The sequence below is a fragment of the Rattus norvegicus genome, chromosome 1, assembly GCF_036323735.1.
Source record: "Rattus norvegicus strain BN/NHsdMcwi chromosome 1, GRCr8, whole genome shotgun sequence".
Taxonomy (NCBI): domain Eukaryota; kingdom Metazoa; phylum Chordata; class Mammalia; order Rodentia; family Muridae; genus Rattus; species Rattus norvegicus.
In genome coordinates, this window is record NC_086019.1 from 54,747,746 (window position 1) to 54,770,501 (window position 22,756).

The 22,756-nt window shown below is 47.7% G+C and overlaps 1 protein-coding gene and 1 pseudogene across 7 annotated transcripts in view; one reads left to right on the forward strand and one right to left on the reverse strand.

The window, feature by feature from the left end:
• The window catches only part of Pde10a (phosphodiesterase 10A), a 452,326-nt gene extending 434,403 nt beyond the window's left edge, over window positions 1–17,923 (reverse strand). For 3 of the 7 annotated variants that reach the window (NM_001388511.1, NM_001388509.1, NM_001388510.1), the window contains exon 1: window positions 17,388–17,923. Coding sequence is in view for 4 of the 7 variants with exons in the window: in XM_039089171.2 (XP_038945099.1) it covers window positions 16,002–16,107 (106 nt within the window). In the remaining 3 variants the exon portion in view is untranslated. Of the gene's footprint in view, window positions 1–16,001; window positions 16,445–17,387 lie in introns of those variants that run through there. The other 4 variants (XM_063272590.1, XM_063272582.1, XM_039089171.2 and 1 more) reach the window with 3 other exon arrangements.
• On the forward strand, window positions 942–22,384 carry Rpl23a-ps4 (ribosomal protein L23a, pseudogene 4; annotated as a pseudogene).
• The last annotated feature ends 372 nt before the right edge of the window (window positions 22,385–22,756 follow it).

Consider the following 22,756-nt stretch of genomic DNA (forward strand, 5'->3'; position numbering starts at 1 on the left):
AGTGGAGTCTTCTAAGTAGGAGATGGTGAGGACCTAAATTAAGACAGTAGCAATGGGAAAGACTTAAGGGAGGAGGAGGGGGAGGGGAGAGGAGGGGGAGGGGGAAGGGAAAGAGGAAAGGGGGAGGAGGGGAGCCTACATGGCTATGGCAGAAAAGCACCCTCCCAAGTACTGGATAGGTGACATGGTGAATGTGTGGCCATCTCCTAGGTGAGGGTCCAGCAGGAGAGACCACACTGAAAGGACACAAGTCCAGCTTGGGCTTCAGGGAGGGCAAGCCTCAAACAGCTGTGCAGCAGGGTTGAGAGATTGAGCTGGGTAGCTGAAGAAGGCTGTGGTAGGGAGAGCCCAGACTCTAACTTTTGGGGATTTACTCTTCCCAGACTCTCAACTGTTTCCCTGAACCCTCACTCCAGAGTCCTTACTTTGTGTCCCCAGGTCGGTTATGCTGCCTGGGAGACAGAATGTGGCTTTAGGTTTGCGTTTGCAGCTGGAAGCACATGGAAACAGCAGAGTCTCATACAAGCCCTTTGGCTAAGACCAAGTGTAGCACAAGAGATGTGGTAATTTTGCTGTCTCTGACATGCAGTCCAGAGCTGCCTGCTTGCATCAGACAGCCCTGAAGCACGCTCCCTGGCCAAGCAACTCACAAGGAATTTAGGGGAGGTCACAATAGAGGTTGCTTTTGATAACAACTATGTAAGATGTGGGTCACTTTCCCCAGAAACTGGCCTCACCCTGGGTCTCCCCCATGCTTCCAGAAGGTGCCTTAGAATGAGGGGTGTGCTCTCCCATTCAAGTCACTATTACCCCTCCTCAATCTCTCCTCTGAGCTCATACATGAGGCCTGCCCTGCCTCTCACCATGATGCGCTGGCTGTTCTTGCATTTGGAGCTGACTGGATGTGGGCCAGCAGGTGTGCACAGACCGGAGAAGGACCAGAAGACAAAATCTGCGTTTGCTCCCTGGTGCTGTTTGTTTTTATTTTTATTCAGAGTCTACTCCGAAAGAGATTACATACAGTTTACAAGGACATATGCAACAGTGGTAAGAGAAATAAGATTACCAACAAATAAATGAGGAAAACCCAGGGGGGTGCGGTAGAAAGACGAGGTGGAACTGGATGTGAGGGTAATGCTCTAAGCGCACCCCCAAATCCTCTACATGTTTAGAAAAAGAATGTGACTGCCGGGCTTCTGAGAGCAATGGAGGAGAGGGAGACACCATCACTGAGCACAAAATACTCTTTTCGTCATGAGCGTCCTGCTGATCCCCAGAGAGAAGACCTTGAACTTCAGTCTCACCCCTGGGGCTGTGTCACAGGCCACACTGGTTGTAAGAAGGGGTGATGACATTAAAAATAAGGAAACTAATGGAAATGTTTAGCCCTTGGAAAATTTGAAAAATCACTGTTATTAGCCTTTTACTCTAAAAGTAGAAGAGTACTTTATGACTAAATAGTAAAGGGGTAATAATTTAAGAGAATGGGTGTCATGGAAACAGGGAGGGGGATGATGAAATGGGGAAATGGTCCCAAATGTTTTCCTAGGTGGCAGGTATTTGTCTTCAAGTTCTTGGACCCGAGTCCTCTGTGTCGTTGTGAGGCTGTCCACTGAAGGCTTGGCTGTTGCCTTTTGGGTCCTCCATGTTGCTGGGAGACCCAGCAATGGCCCAGCCACCTATCAACTCTACATTTGTTCTCAGGAGGGGTGATTCCTGTGTCCTATACCTGTGGATGGGCAGGCTGCTACTTCTGTACACTGTCCCTTCTCTAGCCTCAGACCTCCATTCTTCATAGAAAACTCACTGAGTTTCCCCAAGAGCTAACGGTGAGTGAGGAACACACCGTGAGAAGTCTGTGCAGGCGCTGAGCAGGGAGAGCGCCAGGCAGAGAGACTGCAAGGTGAGGAGGAAGCACCCAAAAATGACAGGCAGTAGAACCTGGGGTCTGTGGGGATGCTTCCACCCCAGGAGGACACTCTGTTCTGAAGACACCCCCTGGGAAACAGGACAACTCAGGTCCGGCAGACCAGCACAGGGTGTTGTGCGGGATGGCCAGCGTGCCCAGCGTGTCCACACAAGCCAGGCTTAACCAGTCCAATGCATTGACTGAGTTTTGTGAAGTATCTCATCCAAGCCCCTCTGGTCTGTAAGGGACAGAGCCTTTCTCACTGATGACACAGGCCAAGCCGTCACTGCCACCAGGCCTTCCACAGCCACCCTCCATGGCAGGAGAGCCCTTGCTGAGAACAGGTTTCTAAAAGACGCCTCAGAAACATCAAGGAATCTGATATCCTTGGAGACAGAGGAAGGCAGAACCAGACACGCCAAGAACAGTCATGGTCTACAGGGCGAGTTGGGAACATGTTCCAGCATGGAGATTCTTAAATCCCAACCCGGTGGCCATGGTGACACAGGAAGCTTAGCACTTCTGACCAGGGCTTCCTGCTAAGAGGCACCGTGAGGATGATTATCAGACAGAAGTAAGAAAAAGTCCCATAGTCGCATCCAAAGGAGCTTGAAAGCCACTTGGTTAAAATCCCATCGCCAGCATCTACTCTTGATTAAGAAGAAAGGCCTTCATGAAAGGCCTGAGCTGGGAGCACGCAGGGCCTTTTAGACACCACTGAGAAACAGAAAGAAACGCAAACCTAAAACCAGCTGAAGATTTAAGGCTCCGCTGCTGTGAGATTTGGTTTCATTTGAGAGCTGTATCCTCGATGCAAATTACCTGTCTCTGCCCAAAAGCCACCACCATGAGAAATGGGAAAATTCTGAAGCACACACACACACACATACAGAGAGAAAGAGAGAGAGAGAGAGAGAGAGAGAGAGAGACAGAGAGAGAATATATAAATAAATATAATTTTAAAAAGAGCTAAAGTAAGGAATGTCTCCATTTATTAAGGGCATAAGAAGGAGATGACAATAACTAAAGAAAAATGGAAAAATGGTAAATATCTATGTGGAGAAATTTTTGAAATATTACTGAATGGCATAAAATAAATTTTTATTATATACCATAATTTAAATGGTTTATTAGCTGTACTGAGTTTTTGTTCAAAAACAAATGAATAATATTTAAAATGATATAAAATGCACCAGCCCGATCATCAGAGCACACATGCTGGAGTCCGCTGGTAGCCGGATCATTAGAAAGGAACTCCCAGGCAGCCTTTCTGACACCAGAGGGGATAAAGGCTCCTTACGGAGTTCGAAATTGCAAGGGAATGACTGTTGATTGCTAACTCTAAGACACCTGGACACGAGGAACGCCACGGAATGACTCCTGGACACCTCAAGCTGTCGGTGATCTACAGTATCCAAGTCCGGGAAGAGTGAGGTTCTCTTCTGGAAACATCTGCATGGCTTAGCGTGATGGACTCTATAAAACTGCTCGTTTGCTGCTTGTGTGTACATTTCTTATCTTCCTGCGGAGACAAAAAATTCCTACGAGCTACGAAAACAACGTCCTGCCCATCCTCTCCCTCCTGTGAGACTCTGGGGCTGAGGTCTTTGTTTCCTCTTCTCTGTCCCTTCCAAATTGTCCCTGGTTTGCCGCGCTTTGCCAATTAAAGAAGCCAGTTGTGAAGACATTTATTACTAAAGGTGGGAGCAGGGGAAGCAAAACAAGGAGAATTCTCCTTTTAAAAAGGAGAATTGGGGCTGGAGAGACGGGTGGGCCATTAAGAACGCATACTGCTCTTGCAATAGCCCCAAATTTGGTTCCTGGTACCCATTCTGGTGCCTCCCAACAGCCTGTAATTCCCCTCAAGGGGATCTGATGCCCTCTTCTGGTTTTCATAGGTACTGCATTGGTGTGTACAAACATATACAATGACACATGCAGGCATGATGTTTTTAACAAAATATAATAAATAAAAACTTTTTTTATAAGTGATCAAAGAAAATAATTAAAAAGTACCAGGCCTGGGAGATAAAGCAGCACAGAGGACGGCAACACTGTGGGACGTTCCCAGAGATAATTCCGATTTAGTTCAGCAAATAGGCACGCAGGCAGCTACTGGGGTTTTTTTGTTTTTCTTTTTCTTTTTTTTTTTTACCTAATTGCTTTCATTATTGGGCCTCTAGCTCTAATCTGCACCAGTCAGATTTCACTCTCGATGAGAGAAAAACTAAAGAACTATATGTACTTCTGCGAGTTTCCCAGCTTCATTTAAACACACTGAACTATTTAATAAGAAGTGACACCTGACACACAACGATGAAGGCAGAAATCATGCACGCCACGCTCCGGCCTCCTGGAGCGTGAGGGGGTGAGAAGAAAAGCTACACTCTGCAAGCCGCAAAGAATCTCACTCAAAGAAAAATAAAACATAATTATTCCCCAACCACATTGAAATAAAGATTGGGAATTAGGTGTGAAAAGTTTTTGAGAGTATAAAATTGATGTTAGAAAGAAGAGCATGCCCCTGGCTCTGTGAGGACACGGGGAACGTTCCATACTGAACACTGGAGTGGGGACTCTAGCTGCTGGGGGGCTGGCACCTGCAGCCTGGAAGGGAGCTAAGCTTTGTGGTGCCTGGGACTAACCATGTGTTCTGGACTCCTCTGCTCTATCCTTCTGTGTCTCATTAAGAAGAGGAGATATTTGTAGGGCACCTACCCTGGTGCTCATTATAGGAAGACTGACCGGATGGAACCCTGAGGTGTGCCTGTCTGTGTTTTTGTTGGAACTGGGGAGTCCAAGCTCAGACAAGAGAGACACACAGTCAGATGGCAGATACCAACACCAGACCACACAGGAATCTAAAGACTCAGACCCAGGCTTCGGGGGCCTTCAAAACACAAACATTAACCAAGCAAGACTTGCCTCCATTTATTTATTAATTTCTACCGAGAAGCCAACACAGCCTGGCCACTGCTGTGCCCCAACTGTGGCGTTAACATCTGGGAAAAGGATCTAGTTCACAGCTCCTTGTACTTGGATGGGGTGGGGAGTTCTGACTTTTTGAAATTACTGTAAAAGTGTCATTCACACAGCAAGTGTTAAACGGCACAGTCCGTCTCCCCCTTTCTCCTCTCTAACCCTCTCCCCCCCCATTCCTTCCCTCTTTCCCTCCTCTTCTTTCCACCCCATTCAGTGTTTCAAAATACAGTTAAAGATAGAGTGACTTCATGACCCACAAAGAGGCAGAATTTGAAAACACTGATTGAAACCAATTCAGAAATGTTCTGCAGCCAAGGTCTCTAAGGATTCCAGAGTCTATAATTTGAATGAAATGGGGAGGGTGGGGGGGGGCAGGGAGTAAAAGGAAATTTCACTAAAGCTGGTTGAACTCTAAGCAAAGCATCTATTAACTGAAGTTTGATTTTTTTTTTTTAAGTAAACACTGGCGGTGTATTCCCTAAATCCTGGCTCTGAAGACACTGCAGGAAGATCAGGTGTCCCCTGGGAGAGCCCAAGGCCTACCTGGCTAAACTAGGCAAGATAAAATGTGCCTGTGCAGATGTATGCCCAGGGCCAGAGACAGCGCTGGGTGCCATTCACCTGTTTTTGGAGGTCAAGTTGACATGCCTAATCTGAGAGGACCACACACTCTCAGATTAGGCTGACCAAGTTGACCACTGAGGGATTCACCTGTCTCCACCTCCCCGGCAAGGGGACTGCAAGAGTGCGCTACACTCCTGGCTGTCTAAACAGGTGCTGGGAGTCTACTGAGTGGTTCCCCAACTCCAAGGACAGAGGACTACGCCTGCCACGGCCACAGCAGATTTAGCCTGTGGATGCGGACATAGTAACATGGTCTTGCCTTGAAGTTTGTTGTGGGGTTTCGTTGTTGTTTTGGGGTCAGTTTTTGTAATCCATCTTCTCTGATAACCGGGAGATGTTTTCTTCTTCGATAACAAGATTGCTTAACGAAACATAGCATGTTCACTTTAAAGTGATCTGTCCTGTAAACCAGCTACCACCTGAAAGAACATAAATTTTCTCTTACGTATGTTTTTTGTGTATGTGTTTGTACACATGTGTGTGGATATGTGCACTGGTGTCAGCTCCTGGGGGTGCCAGAGGACTACATCCGGTGTCCTCCAGTATAGTATTCTACCTCATTGCTTTGAGACGGGGCCTCTCGATGATCATCCTAAAACTCATTGGTTTGGGATTGGCCAACAAGCCCCAGAAGTCCTCCTATTCCCATGTGCCTGGGGTACCAGCACACCCAGTCATGATAGCATTTTGCATGGCTGCCAGGGATCTAGGCTCGGCTCTTTGTGCTTGGGTCAGACTATTCAATCATTGAATGATTACTGAGCAAGACTGTGGTAATGGGCCTAGCCTTGCTGTGCTCAAAACTGTCTCTCTGAGGTCATGACATCATGACTGAATCACCTATACCTGTGTGTGGACTGGTGTCTCTATGCAGATGAGGGCAGGCACAAGCTAAGGCGAGGCCTGTGACTGGGCAGTGAAAAGAAAGGCAGGGACAGAGGTTTTGAAAGGCAGGAGAGAGAAGAAACCAAGGTGGAGGAGGAGAAGGATGACCCACCCCCGTGTGGCTTTAAATAGCCACAGGTAGCTACGAAAATCTTGTGAGAGAAGGATAATTACAGGACAATTTGTCTTATCCAGGTGGGCGGCTTATATCAATATCAATTGGCTCTGAGTATTTTGTGTGGGTGTTTTGTGGGGTGAGAATTTACTGATAGGAATCTGATTGATAAATTACAAGCCTCTGGAGTTTTGATTTTAACGGGTTCCTGGGAGTTGTGACTAGAACCACAGCAGGCAGATGCTGGGAATGTGAGCAGAGACCACCGCAAAGAGGCGGGAGACAGACAGCCATCAATGGAGACAGTCATGGAGGCGGAGAGATCCCCGCAGGGCCCAGAGAGTCGCCGGCCGTGGCATGAGGTGGGGGTCCCACTTTAATTATTCACCGCTACACCTGTGTCTACTGCACCTAATTCCAGGTAATTCCTGTGGTCTTAGAAAGCAAATAGGTAAGACACTGGGCAGGAACTGGACGACGTGGGTCTAAGGGGTAATATTAGGCAAAGATGATAATACATTAAACTAACATTATCAGCCAAGTAGAGATGGTTTTTCCTGTGTATTATGGCAAATTTTCTATCAAATACACATTTAGACACTTATCGTACCATAGACTCTGTTCTTTGTTATGGTTGCATGGACATATTTGTCATTATTTTATCATTTGAAAATCATAGTGACGGGGTTGGGGATTTAGCTCAGTGGTAGAGCGCTTGCCTAGCAAGCGCAAGGCCCTGGGTTCGGTCCCCAGCTCCAATAAATAAATAAATAAATAAATAAATAAATAAATAAATAAATAAATAAAATCATAGCGACAATACCCAGTAATCTCCATTGAAATCCCAAGTCAGGGGTGACACCAGGCGAGAGACAGAAGAGCGATCTGACCTCCATCGAGATGCTCCAGTTGACTTCAAGCAAAGAAGGAACGCAACGTAAGAACGGTTCAAGTGTGGGGGCCTTCCGGTGCTTGGAGGAGGGAAACTGCCCTCAGTAGCATAATCTTAGAGCCTGGAGGCTCAAACTCTTGCTCACATTTTGAAAAGAATTCCAGGACCTGAGTCCCCACAGACTTGTGGACAATATGCCCGTGAATATCTAACCCAGCAACCTGAACAGACCAGGCTACGCTGGTTCTGTTGAAAAAGCTTCGTCAAAGACATGTAAGAATTTGTTCTGAGTTATCCAAGGCCCTGGGGTCTCCCAAGAGTCACCTCTCGTACCACATACCAATGAGCACACAGGAGATAACCGCATTCCTGGGCTCTGAACCCCTCACCTGTCACCTGCTAGCCGGGGTCCTTCCACGCTTTGTGTCCTGACATCTGCAGCCACCAAAGCCTCGATGTGAGAGGCCTCTGCAGTTCCAATCATTAGCCTTCTGCTCCATACAAAGAGAGCGGCTTCCTGTGGTACACTGCTATAGAAATTAAGATAACTGGAGGTCCCTCGCACCTTCACAGCCCCCGTCACTGAAGCTTGAGAGTCACCACATGCGAGTGAGGGGTGACATAAAGGCATGCTGGTCCCTTTCAGCTCCACTTCACAGTTAGCATAGGTTAGCCATAAGAGAGACCAGCAAATGACTCGCTATGCCTCAGCGTATGAGCACCTCAAAGAGATGAACAGAATTCAAAGTCACATCTCAGGGAAAGACAAAAGATTTGTCCTCTCCTGAATAAACTCTAGGCTTTCCCAGGCAGAGATTCCTAAATCTGGAGTGGTTTTTCTGAGAAGGAGACACAACTGCCCAGACAGGGTCACCCAAGCCTTTCCCCACTTTCAGCCTCAGGGACCACCCAAATCCTTCCCAGAAGTCAACAGTATGAGTACCACACACAACGGGACCACACTCTATGCAGCAGAGAGATGTTTGCCGTATCTGTCAACCAAGATTATCTGTGCTGACACCAATTAAAGGAAATATCTAGTTTGTTATAAGGTCCTTTACCCAAATTGAAAAAAAAAAATCTGAGGTATGTGAACCATATCTGGAACTTTTCTCAAGAATAAAATCTGCCAATAACTGATTTAATACTAGACAGAGCCAGGCGTGGCAGTACACTACTTGTAATCCCAGCAGAGGGTCATGAGTTCAAGACCATCCTCAGCGACATAGGAAATTTAAAGCCAGTCTGAGCAGCTACACAAGACCTTGACCTGATTTTCTTTCCTTTGCTGTGATAAACATCACAACCAGAAGCAACTTGTGGATGGAAGGGTTTACTTCTTATAAATTTCAGTTCACTATAATGGAAGCCAGGGCAGGAACTCAGGGCAGGAACCTGGAGGCAGGAATGGATCCAAAGGCTTGGAAGAGAGCTGCCAACAGGCTCGCACCCATGGCTTGCCCAGGGCCTTGCGCTTGCTAGGCAAGCGCTCTACCGCTGAGCTAAATCCCCAACCCCGCTGAGCTAAATCCCCAACCCCACCTGCTTTTCGTCTAACTCACCACCACTGTCCACAGCGAGCTGGGCCCTCCCATGTTAATCATTAATCAAGAAAACATCCCACAGACTCACCTACGGGCCAATCTCATGGAGACGCTTTTCCCAACTGAGATTCCCTCTTCCAAGATCCTAGCTTGGGTCACGGAAAAATAAGAAGCCCAGACCCTACCTCAAACAAACAAACAAACAAACAAAACAAAACAAATTGTTAAAACGAAACGCTGGTCTATAGTGTGCCTCTTACAATCTCTGGGACGCCACCTGATTTAAGATGGATCTCCCCCTAGCCCGGTTAATTCTCTCTGGAAATGTCATCACAGACTCACTCAAAATATGCTCCATTAAACTCCAGGTTCTTGCAATCTAATCAAGTTAATAATCAGCAATAGCCACCACAGCAATGATGCCGTACCCACTTGAGTTGGAGAACAGAAGTTAAACCATCTCATAGTCTACAAAACCCTCTGAAGAGGCCAGAGAGGTGACTCCGGTGCTGAGAGCACTGGATGCTTGCTCTTGTAGCAGAGCCAGGTTCCATTCCTACGCAGTCACCGATTCCCAGCCCCGACAAGGTGGCTTACAACCATCCTGTAAGGCCACTTCCTGGGCCTCTGATGCCCTCTCCTGGCTCCTGTGGGTACTGCATGCACATGGCGCACAGACATACACGCAGGCAAAAACTCAAACACATAAAGATATCTTTTAAAAAGGATTTGAAGATGTAATCTTTTCTCAGCAAAGACTTTAAACTTTGACTATTCTATCCTCTGGTTTGAAGGAATGTTTGCCTGGTGCCCTAGTGCATACACCACAGGGAGGCTGACGTGAGAGAACTGGCCTTCAGACAAATTCACACAGGGCTCACATCTGTGAGCTACTTCCTATATCCAGGACTCTAAAAACATATAGATTTATAGAGCCACTCAACAAGTATTCTCTGCTTGCTTACTATTCATTATTTATTAAAGCAAAGTGCTATTATCTCGAACATTATTTTAAAGTGTTTAATTAAATCAGTTATAGACTGCTATCCCGTGGAATACTAAGCAGACAATTTTTTAAAAACTAAGGTCAGGCCGAGAGAAGGCTCAGTGGTTAAATGTACTTGTTGCTCTTCCAGGGGACCTAGGTTAGGTTTCCATCACCTGCATGGCAACTCACAACTGTCTGCAGGCCATTGTGGGCATACATGCATGCAAGCAAAACACTCAAATGCATAAAATAAATTAATACAATATATATTCATATAATGTATAACATGTAAATATTATAAATGTATAAATAATAATTTATGAATGTATAAATATTATATATGTGAAAACAGAGTAGATGTGTATATGCTGATAAGTCCCAAAATATTTAAATATTCTAAATATAAATATTAATTTATGGATATATAAATGCTTTAGATATGAAAACAAAATAGATCTGTGTATGCTGATAAATCACGAAATACATACAAGTGAATTAAACGGGGTGAAGAAGAGAAGTGGAGAAGAGGCCCACGTTTCAATAAGGCGTCACCTACATAGACCTCTATCATATAGGGTACCATATGGCCTTTGACTACATCAGTGTGATTGACCTTAGGGCAAGGCTGGAGGAGAGCTTCCTGCACCTCTCTGTGCACCCTTCTGTGCTGGTCATTGTGGCTGCTGCCTCGTATTGGTCAGGGAAGAAAAGCTAAAGTCGGCATGCTCGTAACTGGATTTCTTTTTCCTTTAATGGCTGAACAATTCTTTATTAAGTGTACTCCTCAAGCTAAGCAGGTGAAGCTAATTTCTGCTTACCTGAGGAGCAAATGTTCTCTTTGTATTATTCAGGCTGGCCACAGAAGGGCTAGAAGGCAGCATTGTTACATAACCTTCCTGTTTGTTCCCAAGGCTGTTCTACCCTGGAGGGGAGGGGCAGCTGTCAGGAGAATTCTGAGGATCTTAAACTCTCAGGTTGCCTTAGAGTAGACTGCGGGTCAAAAGATGGCTCTTCTGTAGCTCAGACCTGGTCCTGTATAGAAACTGCCTTCCCAGCTAATGGTCTTTCAGGTTTGTCAGACAACCAAATAGCTCTGTCCTCTAACTGTATAAGATGTGTTCTTCGATAGTTGTCATTAACATGAGCTCCTTCCACAGGTTGTGCCTTGGAATGATCATGGGTCATTCATTTTCATATATTATGAGAAGAGTATTTTTCATAACATATAAAGAGTTGTCAATGTTCTTAAGTCTCCTTCCACAGGTTGTGCCTTGGAATGATCATGGGTCATTCATTTTCATATATTATGAGAAGAGTATTTTTCATAACATATAAAGAGTTGTCAATGTTCTTAAGTCTACTGATTCTATCAAGAGTACTCATGGGTAGGAGATATAAGCACAGCTATTGGGGGGAGCACAGATGTAAACCAGGTAGCTATCAACAGTCACTTTTAATTAGTTTTTGAGGCATCAAATTGAATCAACCTACCACATCAATAGTTTCAGACTGCCCCAAAGCCAGTTACCCATGACCATTATGCAGAAATCATCAAGCTCACTGTCATTCTGATATCAGAAAGATGTTCCCTTATAGGAAACCATCAACTTACTTCTGTCATTGATTCAAGAGACAAAGGAGTAGCAATGGACGATATCATCATGGTTCCAGGAATGAAAACTACAAGCAGGACCTTCCTAGGCCAACCCTGTGCAACTCTGGCCAGGGCTGGCCCATACCTGGTTCCAGACACCAAGAACACAAGGTCGGGAGGCTCAGCTACCTCACACGTGAAACAATGAACTAAGAGGGAAGCTGTCTACTTTTCAAACACTTGCGAGAAGAATTTAATACTAGACAACTGACATTATTTCATGCCCATAAGCCATCTCAGAAAAAATAGAGGTTGGAATGTGAAGACAGAACAGGAAAGACGTAGGTAGGCATTGGGCTGAGGTGCAGTGAGAAGGGTGACAAACCTGATGGGACCTATAGGGGCTGAGAAAAGATTTCTGGGGGTGCCTGAGGAAAATGGGGTTCAGTGTGGTGTCAGTGAAGAGTAGCCAGTTTAATCGTGTGATTAAACCAAAGTCCTTAAGTAAATTATAATGCCTCGAAAAGAAACTCACAGGAAACAAACAGGACAAGAGTAGGAAAAGAATGACATCTGTTCTTAAAAGATCAATAAATACGAAGATGCAGTATATTCAGAGATAACTTGCATACTGGCTTCAACATTTCCATTAGCCTCACAGGCATCTGCCATGTATGACACACTCTTATGTTCCAGTCCATACCAATGAAGAAAAGTTCAAACAAGAATGTCCTAGTTGGCATTCCATGGCTGCGGTAAACACCATAACTGAACGTGACTTGAAAGGAAAGGTCTATTTCAACCTACAATGCTCAGGTCACAGTCCGTCAATGAAGGAAGTCAGGGTAAGAAGTCAAGGCAAGATCTTGGAGGCAGGAACTGGCAGAAGGCCATGGAAGGAATCAGAGCCATGGCTTTGCTCACCTACCTTCCTAAGACAGCCCTGGTCCACCTGCCTAGGGAGGGTATCGCCCACAGTGGGCGGACCCTCCTACATCAATTACCAATTAAGAAAATGCCCTATAAACATTCCCACTGGCCCATCTGATGGAGGCAATTCTTCAGGTGAGTTTCCCTCTTCCCAGATGTATCAAACACAACAAAGTTTAGCCATAGCAAAGGGGAAACAAAAACGATTGCTACTATCATTCAATTGCACATCCAACGTCTCTAAATCATTAAGATAAACATTGTATGTGGATATTTTCCAAAAACCCCATAGTACATATGCTAGACGTGGAGCCTACTAGGGTTTACAGGAAAACTATACTCTGACCATGATATTTTTAGGAGTGTGTGTGTGTGTGTGTGTGTGTGTGTGTGTGTGTGTAGTCACATACACATGTCCATAAATAAAAAAAATTAATAGAAACTTCAATAAATGTTCAGACAAATCTGTGGTATGATGATGTGCTTTCCCCTTTTAACCAATTATTAAGATAGATTAATCAAGAATGGTGAGAAAACCAAATCACCCGTATAGAGCCAGTGACCCAATGTGACCTTAACTTCATATTCCTAAGAAACTTCCAAGGAGTAGTCATCCACACAGGACTTGGATCCAACATCTGCCGGGATCCAACAGGCTGGCGGGAGGGCTGGGGAAAACCACACACTCGGCATGCACTGTAGGTAAAGACACACAAAAGAACAGAAGGGTTTTGTTCTTAGGCTCTAAGGCCCCAAGCCACTCTTCCCTAACAAGATATGTTTCAAACTTTAGATAAAGCAGAGATGTTGATACATGATCTTGAAACCAGTAGGCCCCACTAAAATCCAACATCCCATTGCCTTAATTTAATACATACTTATATTTTCCAGGGTCATTGCAATCTTTGCCATTCATTACAATGTCAGAGAAGCCCTTGGGGTCAAGGTCAGCAAGGTCTCTTCTCTAGTGTTCAAGAAAGTCATCAGTTTGGGCCTGGATTCCAACAGGAACACAGCAAAACCAGCATGGAGTCTGCAAAATGCAGCACTAGCTTCTCACTGACAAGAAAGGATCCCATGTCACTCAGACCCTGTACCCACTTAGTGTCCCTTCCCCAACTTTCAGAGCAATAGTCATACAGCCACACGTCATGTACACACAGACAAATTTCCACCATGCCTGGTCTATGTCATGACTTGTATGCTACACTCTCCATTTCCCAAGCAAAAGTAGTCACAACAGGGCAGTTGAGTGTCCTCACCCTCAAGGGTTTCTTGAGCTCAGTATCTGTAGACGCTCTTCAGGTAGAGTTCTGATTCACCAAGTACAATGGTCACGGCAAAGTCTTTAAGTTTTGTAAGTTAAAAAACAAAAGCAAAGTGTCTTAAAATTATGCTAATCGTTGAATTCTATGAGCATGGCGTGGTGGTATAGAATCGCTCCCTCCTGACGATGGGAAAACTCCAGCCATTCAAACAAACCCAACAACAGTATCTAAAGTTCTTACCAATTACGCACATGCCCAATGAAATTAATGTAATCAATGCTTTGGTTTGTCCCATGACAATAATTGAGCAATGAACCATCAAAGCATGCACAGTCATTGGAGACCACCATGGTGACCGGGCAGGATCGATCAACTCCCGCTAACCCTCGACTGCAGCGAGCAGAGAGGGCCACATCCTGACCCTTGGCTTCTCAATGAGACAGGGCCATCAAAGGTTCTGAGAGCACATGAAGCTCTGCCCTCTCTGTAAGACAGACACCTATGTACACAGTGTTACCCACTGTGATTCTCCATATGTTCCCCGTAGAATGTCTGGAAGATGTAGAAATTATTTGTGGCTGGGAGCATGGGCTTCCCACACCATGGATTGTTGCTTTATTCTATTAACACACACACACACACACACACACACACACACACACACACAATGAGAAACATTTGGTAAAACGTAATTCTTGTCTCTTCTGAGAATTAAGAGCTGTGAGTTCATTAATTATGAAAGGAACATAACATTTACCCGGGTTGTTGTTACCATGATAGCGAGGCCACTTCACATAGACTTTAGTTCTTGCCCCACAGCAAACCTAAATCAAAAATAATACTGCACAGAGAGTTGATGAGTTGGCCAGGCACCATGATTGAGTGATCATTCCCTTCCTTGCAATGGAAAAACTTCAGCCATTCAAAAAAAAAAAAAAAATCAACAATATCTAAAGTTCCTACCAATTACCCAAATACGCAACAAGATTAATATAAGCAATGCTTGGTTTTGTCCTGTGACAATAACTGTGCAATAATCCATGAAAAAGGGCACAGTCATTAGAGACCACCTCTTTTGTGGCGACTGGGCAGGATCGATCGACTCTCACTAACCCTCGACTGCAGCAAGCAGAGAGAGCCACATCCCGACCCTTGGCTTCTCAATGTGACAGGACCTTGCAAAGGTTCCAAGGGCACACACGGCTCCACATTCTCTCCAAGAGGGACTTTGCAACCCCATGTTCCTAGTGACAACGCAGGAGATGGACCAAGGACTCCATCTTGGAGACACCGGCCATCTGATGCTCTGCCTCTTGGGAGCCTGCTCCATCCAGACCATGGTCTGGCTGCAGGGAAGAAAGCAGACAAGCAGAACAGCTCCTCATGCCTGCCCAGCCACCTGGGACACACCACCCCATGAGTCTTCTCACCACCTGATCATCTACAGCTTACCCAACAGCAAAACCTCACGAGCCCTCCTTTTCACTTATCCCCACAGCCCGGGAAAGGCTTCGCTCCAACATCTAGGCCTCCTCTTAGTCAGATCCAGAATGCTTGACGTGAAATAAAAGGTGTCTGTCTAGGTTTCCTTTGTGTGGAGATCAGAGATGCCAAGCATCAGTTTTGCTACCCAGGAAATTTCCCATCTTTACTTTTTCTCCGGTGCCATTCCAGGCAGAGACGAACCCAACTGCTTGCCTCCTCCATCTCCCCTTGAAATGAAATGTACCAATCCATCTGCTCAACCCTCACCTCCAACTTCAGGAGGACCCAAGGCCCTGCCTGTGCAGAGGATGAAGATTCCTCATGACGCAACCCTCAACATCCCTGGATTGGAGAAGCACGGAAGAAGGTATGGGCCCTCCCTGCTGTCCCCATCGGCAACAGGCACTAGGGGACAGCACCAGCACCCCTCCCTCCAGGCAGAGTCCTGCACTCAGGCACCAACACAGGCCATCTATACACAGGATAGGGTCTTCACAGACAAGGCAAGCAGGAAGGAGAGATGGCCAGCATCCTCAGTCGGCCCTTCCTGGCCCCTCCTGCATCCTTCCCTTGCCTCCCAGCTTCTCCCCCCAGTATGCTCCAAGTTCGCAGGGATCTGGGTCTCGAGCACTGGCCTAGTCAGCTCCTCTCCACCCCACCCCCAATTTCCCTTCTGTGGGTAAGTCTACCCAGTTGCTCTGAAGATTGGGGCATTCCTGAGGAGCATCTCCGCTCCGAAGCTCTCCGCATGTGCTCAGTCCTCTGTCTCCTCCCCCTCCCCCTACCTGGCTCCTCGCTGCTGCCCCCAAACCAGGCAGTGGGTTCCTCCTCTGGGAGCTGGGGTTCTCCTCCACCTCCTCCACCCTCGAGGGCTTTGCGCTTCTTCGACATCTCTGCCCAGGGCCTGGGGTTTGGGGGTTTTCTTTTCCCCTCCCCCTGGCCCTCCCCTCTCGGAGAGGAGAGTGAAGGTGGGGTTAGGTGGAGAGGAAAGGGGTGGGGAGAAGAGGCCAGGAAAGGAGATGGAAAGAAATTGCTGCCGAAGGGATCCGGAAGGCAGGCAGGAGAGGCAGGGACTTGGGCAGAACCCCCAGGATTCCTTCCATCAATGTGGCCCTTTCTCTCTCTCTCTCTCTCTCTCTCTCTCTCTCTCTCTCTCTCTCTCTCTCTCTCTCTCTCTCCTCTCTCCCTCTCTCCCTCTCTCCCTCTCTCCCTCTCTCCCTCTCTCCCCCTCTCTCTCCTTCCTCTCTCTCTCTCTCTCTCTCTCTCTCTCTCTCTCTCTCTCTCTCTCTCTCCCCCCCCCTCCTTCTCCTTCTACTAAAAGGGTGAGCTGAGAGGACAAAACCCAAGAGAAGAGGTTCCTCAGATACTTCAGAGGTCTCCTGCTAAGGTGGGAGGGAGCCTGGGTGGGGTCCACCCCCCCCCCTTAGGACTCCTGGTCCTGCCTGGCTGTGAGGAGCCTGCGTGTGGCTGTGGAGAAACAGCCACACTCAGAGTGTTTGGTCCGGGATGGTTGGGATGTGGTTTCAATGGGTTGCCAAATAAAATAAAATAAAAGCTACGGAAGGCAACAGAGATGCTTTCAGATACTAACGATGCAGGGCCCCCTCCTCCTTTATGGCCTCATGTGATATCTCGCAAAAGAGAACGGACCGAGAGGCAGGGTGCAGGGAGATCTGTCCCTACTGAGGACCGGAGACTGGCAGCAGGAAAGAGGAAGGAGGTTGAGGTGCATGACAGCCCTTCTCTGCGCCACCTCAAGAGGCACCTGCGGGTTTGGCTAGGCAGCCGCTGCGGTTTGCAGCTGGGGCGCAGTCTACTCTGGAACTTGCAGCTCGGAAACTCCAGGAACCCTGAGTGATGAGCCCCAGGCTGTCACTTGGCACTGGGGTTGACTGCAGGCTCTTCCATCTCCCCTGCTAAGCTTTATAAAGTCCGGTGCTTCTCACTTACACTCCTCACCCCGCTCCTCGCTCACCCAGTCACATCCACAAACACTGACACACTGCTCACGCACGCGCGCGCGGGCACACACACACGCACACACACATTTTCTTACTGCTAGAAAGCTTGCAGAGAGATAAGTTTTCTTTTCTTCTTTTGTTTCTTTCTTTTTAATCCCCCTTTGGACTCTCAGTGGCTAATGTTAGATTTAAAAAAAATTATCAACTTACCCGCCAAAGTATCCTCCAGTACAAAACTCCTTTCTGCTTCATTGCCAGTTCACAAATTCAAAGTGGGGCCGTAGGGACAAGTCTCTGGGAAAGGTGGATCCGGGCTCCATCCAGGGCTGCTCAAAACAAGTTGCCAAACCCGGGTGGCCCAAGTCCAGGACCTCTCCAAGATGCTCGAATATGCTCCATGCAGCAGTATTCCAAGGGCTTCGGGTACTTGGAGTTTCTGCGCTGGCCATCTCGCAAAAGGGGGAGACAACTCTAAGAAGGAGCGATGCTACTCCCTCCCGCCTTCCTTTCTGGGATCCTCAGGAAAGCAGTAAGGAGCTTTCTAGGCACCAATGAAGACTGGTCCATCTCAGCTCAGCCTCTCGACGGAAGCAACTTTAGACCCACACACCTAGAAGTAGTGTGTGTGCACGAGTGTGCATGTATGTGCACGCGCGTGTGTGTGCGTGCGTGGGCGAGTGTCCAACCCGTGTGCCCGCGTGCACTTGACATAGGGGCGGAGTTGGGGGGCTGCGTGTGCTCTGAAGAGCCACTCTCCCCTGCTGCTGGAACTTAGAGAGTTTTCCTTTAAGCCAGAGACGCTGATGCTTGGACAGCCCCCCCTCCCCGCGTCCAACAGGAGGCGATGACGTCTGCAGCCTCGTTGCCAGAGCAGTCCCCAGGCGGCGGCTGCTGTTCATTGACAGGAGCAGAGGCTTGGACGTCAGCAGCCGGACCTTGGCGACGCTGCTCCCGCGGAGACGGCTCCCACCCCCGCACCTGCCAGCCCGCGGGGGAGGAGGGAGTGAAATCAAAGCCACGGAGGAGCGGATTGGGGCGACGCTGGGGCTGCAGAAGGGGGGTGACTCGGATCTGCCCTCTTTGTCCTGGAGCCCCGGTGTATATAAATAGTACAGTCTCCAGCCAGACTTGCACCCGCTCTCGCACACCCCCACACCCCCCTCCCCCCGTCACTTTGTGTCGGGCTGGCTCGGCGGGAAGGGAGGCAGGGGGGCGGGAAGGAGGGAGTGGAAATAGATGTTGGTTTTTTTTTTTTTTTCCTCTTCCCATTCATAGATTCGGCTGGAGTCATGGGGCCTTGGCTCTAGAAGTCGCAATGAATGGATGGATGACTGCACGCACCGAGACCACCAGGTCCTCGGAGGCGTAGCTAGAACAGGGGGCGCTCTTCCCACGAGGGTGCTGGCACCCTTGCCCAGGCACACAGAGACTGCAAACCACAAACCCCAAGGAGGCCAAAGGCCTGCCATCTCCCTCCCCTTGGATCCCTCCTGGATTATTGCCTCCCTGTGAGGCTGGGATTGGCAAAACTCAAGCCACTGAACTGAAAATCTGCACACAGTGGGGCTCCCAATCCCAAGTGGAACCTTTGACAAGGGGCTTTCTGCAATCGGAACAGTGACAGTTGCTAGAGGAGCAGCCACTTGGTGCAAGATTATTAGTCACTGGGGTATTGCTGGTGGCCGAAGACCTAGCCCCTCCCAACCTGAGTACCCAAGAGTGCTCCACACCAGAAAGGAGGGAGCAGAGTGTCATATGAAGGTACAGGGTGCTTTAGCTGGACTTCTCCACAGGAAGCCAGCACTTGGAGAATCCCTGGGCTCCAGTGACTGTGGCAGCTAGAGGACTACCCAAGACCACTCAGAGACCACTGCCTGCATCCATGGCTGTGCCCCCATGCACTGAACAAGTTTCTGCAAGAAACTAAAACTGCAGGTGCCCAGCACACAGAGGAGTTTCATAAATGCATCCCAATGGAGAGGCAGAGATTGTATAGTTTTGAAGTGAATCTGGACCATTTATTACCCTGAAACAGATGTGCATGGCTGGAATAGCTGGGGACAGCAGAGCCCAGGATGGGGGAGCTACCTGCATAGTCTGTTCTAAGGCAGGCATGGTCAATGGCTAGGAAAGGAGGGAGTGGGTAGGGAAAATGTCTTCTCCACCCTAGCCATCGAAGTTCACCAGTGACATCACAACCTCCGTGCCATCAGAGAGCCTTTCTTAGCCACCACTTGGGCCCTTCTGGTCATGCAGAGAAAGGACAGAGGAATGCCCTCCAGACTCCTCCATCTACTACATTTTTGTTTCTGCCTTCTGTCGCAGCAGGTGGGTGGGTGCCTTGTGGGACAGCCTCTGGCTACTCTCTGCTCTGGACCATCCCTGAGGCACTTTCCTGGGCCTGCTGCTGTTGAGCGGTGTTCAGCTCCTTCTCCATCAGTCATTCTGTCTTCCTGTCCTCCAGTGCATCAGTGCCTAGAACACACTTCCTCCTGCCCTGTCTCTGTGAATAACCGACCCTTGGCTTGGACACCGGGCCCTGCCTAGTGCCTGCAGGTTCCCCTCACCCCCTCTTTCTTTCTGATGCTGAGGTGTTCCAGAACCATTCATAGACCCCCTTTGCTCTCCATCACTTCTGAGGTAAGGCTCTCCTCACCCTGCCTGATAGCTTTAAAATACGTCTTGCTGTTACATTTAGCACAGACCTTCCCCCTCTGAGCTTGAGACTCAGGTGAGCCACAAGTTCCCCTTGTGTGCCTGTAAAGTCTCAAAACCACCCAATTCCACTTCATTGCAGCCATGATGGCCCCATGGCATTCCCACATTAGTAAGTAGAAGCAGCTTGTTCCTTGTTGACCACAGGTCAAGCCATTGTGGTGAGGTTGACCTCTCTTTCCTATCACCCCATTCCATCTATCTCCTCAGCCTTGAGTGTGCAGGCTCCAGGGACCTTGCACCACCCCCTCCAAATCTCCAGCACCACCGAGTCACGTCCAGGTTGATCAGGTTGATGGTGCTGCTCCTTCAACCCTCCACCCCCATGCCACACTCAACGTAGAAACTATGGCCACTGAGAAAAAGGTAAGATCATACCAGCTCTCAGCTGAGTGAGTCCTCCGTGGCTCTCCACAGCCCATGAATTCCAGCCAGGACCCTATGACGTTCTACAAAACCCTGTGGCCATTCCACTTTTACTCATCCTCCAGCTGTGATAGTTAATTTTGGTTATCGATTTGATTTGACTAACAGACACTCAGGATATCAGTGGGGTAAACCTTTGGGTATTTCTGTGATGGCGATTCCAGAGAGGATTAATAGAATTAGCAATAAGACCTGCCCTGGATGTGGAGAGCACCATCCCAGGGACAGACATCCCAAAGAGAACAAGAAGGAAAGACTAGAAACTGAGAGTCCATGTTCACATTCCTCCCTGGATGCCTCCCCACCGGGCCAAATCCCTCCCGTGACCATGCCTCCCACTGTGATGGACTGATTTCTCTGAATTATGGCACAGAATAAATCCTTCTTCTTACGCTGTCTTTTAAACAGTTTTTGTGGTGTTTAGTCATACTTCCCAGTGAGTGGGAAACTACGTGGTATAGACAACGAATGCTGGTGTAAGTTCAGAAGCCAGTGGAAAAGTGGCCAGTGCTCATGAAGTGTCAGAGGAGGGATTAGCGCTCTGCTAGGAACTGAGCTAAAAACTATTTGTGTCAGTGTGATGGTTTGTAAACGCTTGGACCAAGGAGTGGCACCATTAGGTGTGGCTTTGTTGGATAGGTGTGTTACTGTGGGTGTTGGCTTTAAGACCCTCGTCCTAGTTGCTTGAAAGCCAGTCTTCTCCCAGCAGCCTGCAGATGAAGATGTAGAACTCTCAGCTTTGCCTGTACCATGCCTGCCTGGATGCCGCCATGCTCCCTCCTTGTTGATAATGGACTGAACCTCTGAACCTGTAAGTCAGTCCCAAATAAATGTTGTCCTTTATAAGAGTTGCCTTGGTCATGGTGTCTGCTCACAGCAGTAAAACGCTAACTAAGACAGTCACATTCTGGGAAAGCATCTCCTGTAAATCTGAGTGAGTCTGAATTCTAAAACAACACTCTAAGTTGTTGGGAGGAAATTTCAGTTCAACACAACATTCAGATGGTGGGGCAGTCTGCACTTCCTCCGCTTACCCAGGTTTACAATGACAGAACAGAAAGGGCAGAGATACAGTTTGACTCCGAGTCTGATTAAATTGAGGGTGGGTGCATAGTGGTTATACATGTTAAAGAGAAAGCTACAGTGGACACTAGAAAAGGGAGCTGTGCCTTTAGGATAAGACTGACCAATCAAGAAGCTGAAGGGCATAAAATGTAAATCTACTTGAAGGTATGTTGTAGGAAATACTATGTGGAGGGGCAGTTACCTCACTTAGATTATAAAGTTTCCAAATAGAAGACACAAATGTTTTTAAATTTATAATAGGTCTTAAGATCACTAGATTTTATCTGCTTCCCTGTCAGTACCCCCAAGATATCACTTGCCATGTTCTACCTGGCCTGTTCCTACTCCACCATGGCCTACTCGTGGCCATGAGTTCACAATCCACATACACCATGGCGACTTTTTCTTTCTTCCTCCTCTTTCCCTCTTGATCTCTCCTAAGATTCTTTTCACCAAGATGGCGCCGAAAGTGAAGAAGGAAGCTTCTGCCCCTCCCAAAGCCGAAGCCAAAGCGAAGGCCTTGAAAGCTAAGAAGGCAGTGCTGAAAGGCGTCCACAGCCACAAAAAGAAGATGATCCGAACGTCACCCACTTTCTGGCGGCCCAAGACCCTGCAGCTCCGGAGGCAGCCAAAATATCCCAAAAGAGTACACCCAGGAGAAACAAGCTTGACCACTATGCTATCATCAAATTCCCACCAACCACTGAGTCAGCCATGAAGAAAATAGAGGACAACAACATGCTTGTATTCATTGTGGATGTCAAGGCCACATGCACCAGGTCAAACAGGCCATGAAGAAACTCTATGACATTGATGTGGCCAAAGTCAATGCCTTGAAAAGGCCTGGCAGAGAGAAGAAGGCTTATGTTCGTTTGCCTCCTAACTATGATGCTCTAAATGTTGCCAACAAGATTGGGATCATCTAAAGTGAGTCCAGATGGCTAATTCTAAATATACATTTTTTCACCATAAAAAGAAGAAGGAGGAGGAGGAGGAGGAAGAGGAAGAGGAGGAGGAGGAGGAGGAGGAGGAGGAGGAGGAGGAGGAGGAGGAGGAGAAGAAGAAGAAGAAGAAGAAGAAGAAGAAGAAGAAGAAGAAGAAGAAGAAGAAGAAGAAGAAGAAGAAGAAGAAAGCTTTGTTCAACCCCCTCTCTTCTTCCCAGCCCAGATTGTAGGCATCTCTATTAACCTTCAAGGAAGGGCAAGGTTTACACAGCAAAAGCTGATATATGTGAGGATCTCCTCACCCCTGAGAATCTCCTCAAGCAGGGGTGGGGGGACCAGATCTTGGGGGCTGATACATAGCATTTGAATACATCGCAGCATCAGACCAACCCCTACAAGGCAAGAACCTGAACAGAAAGGGATTAGGCA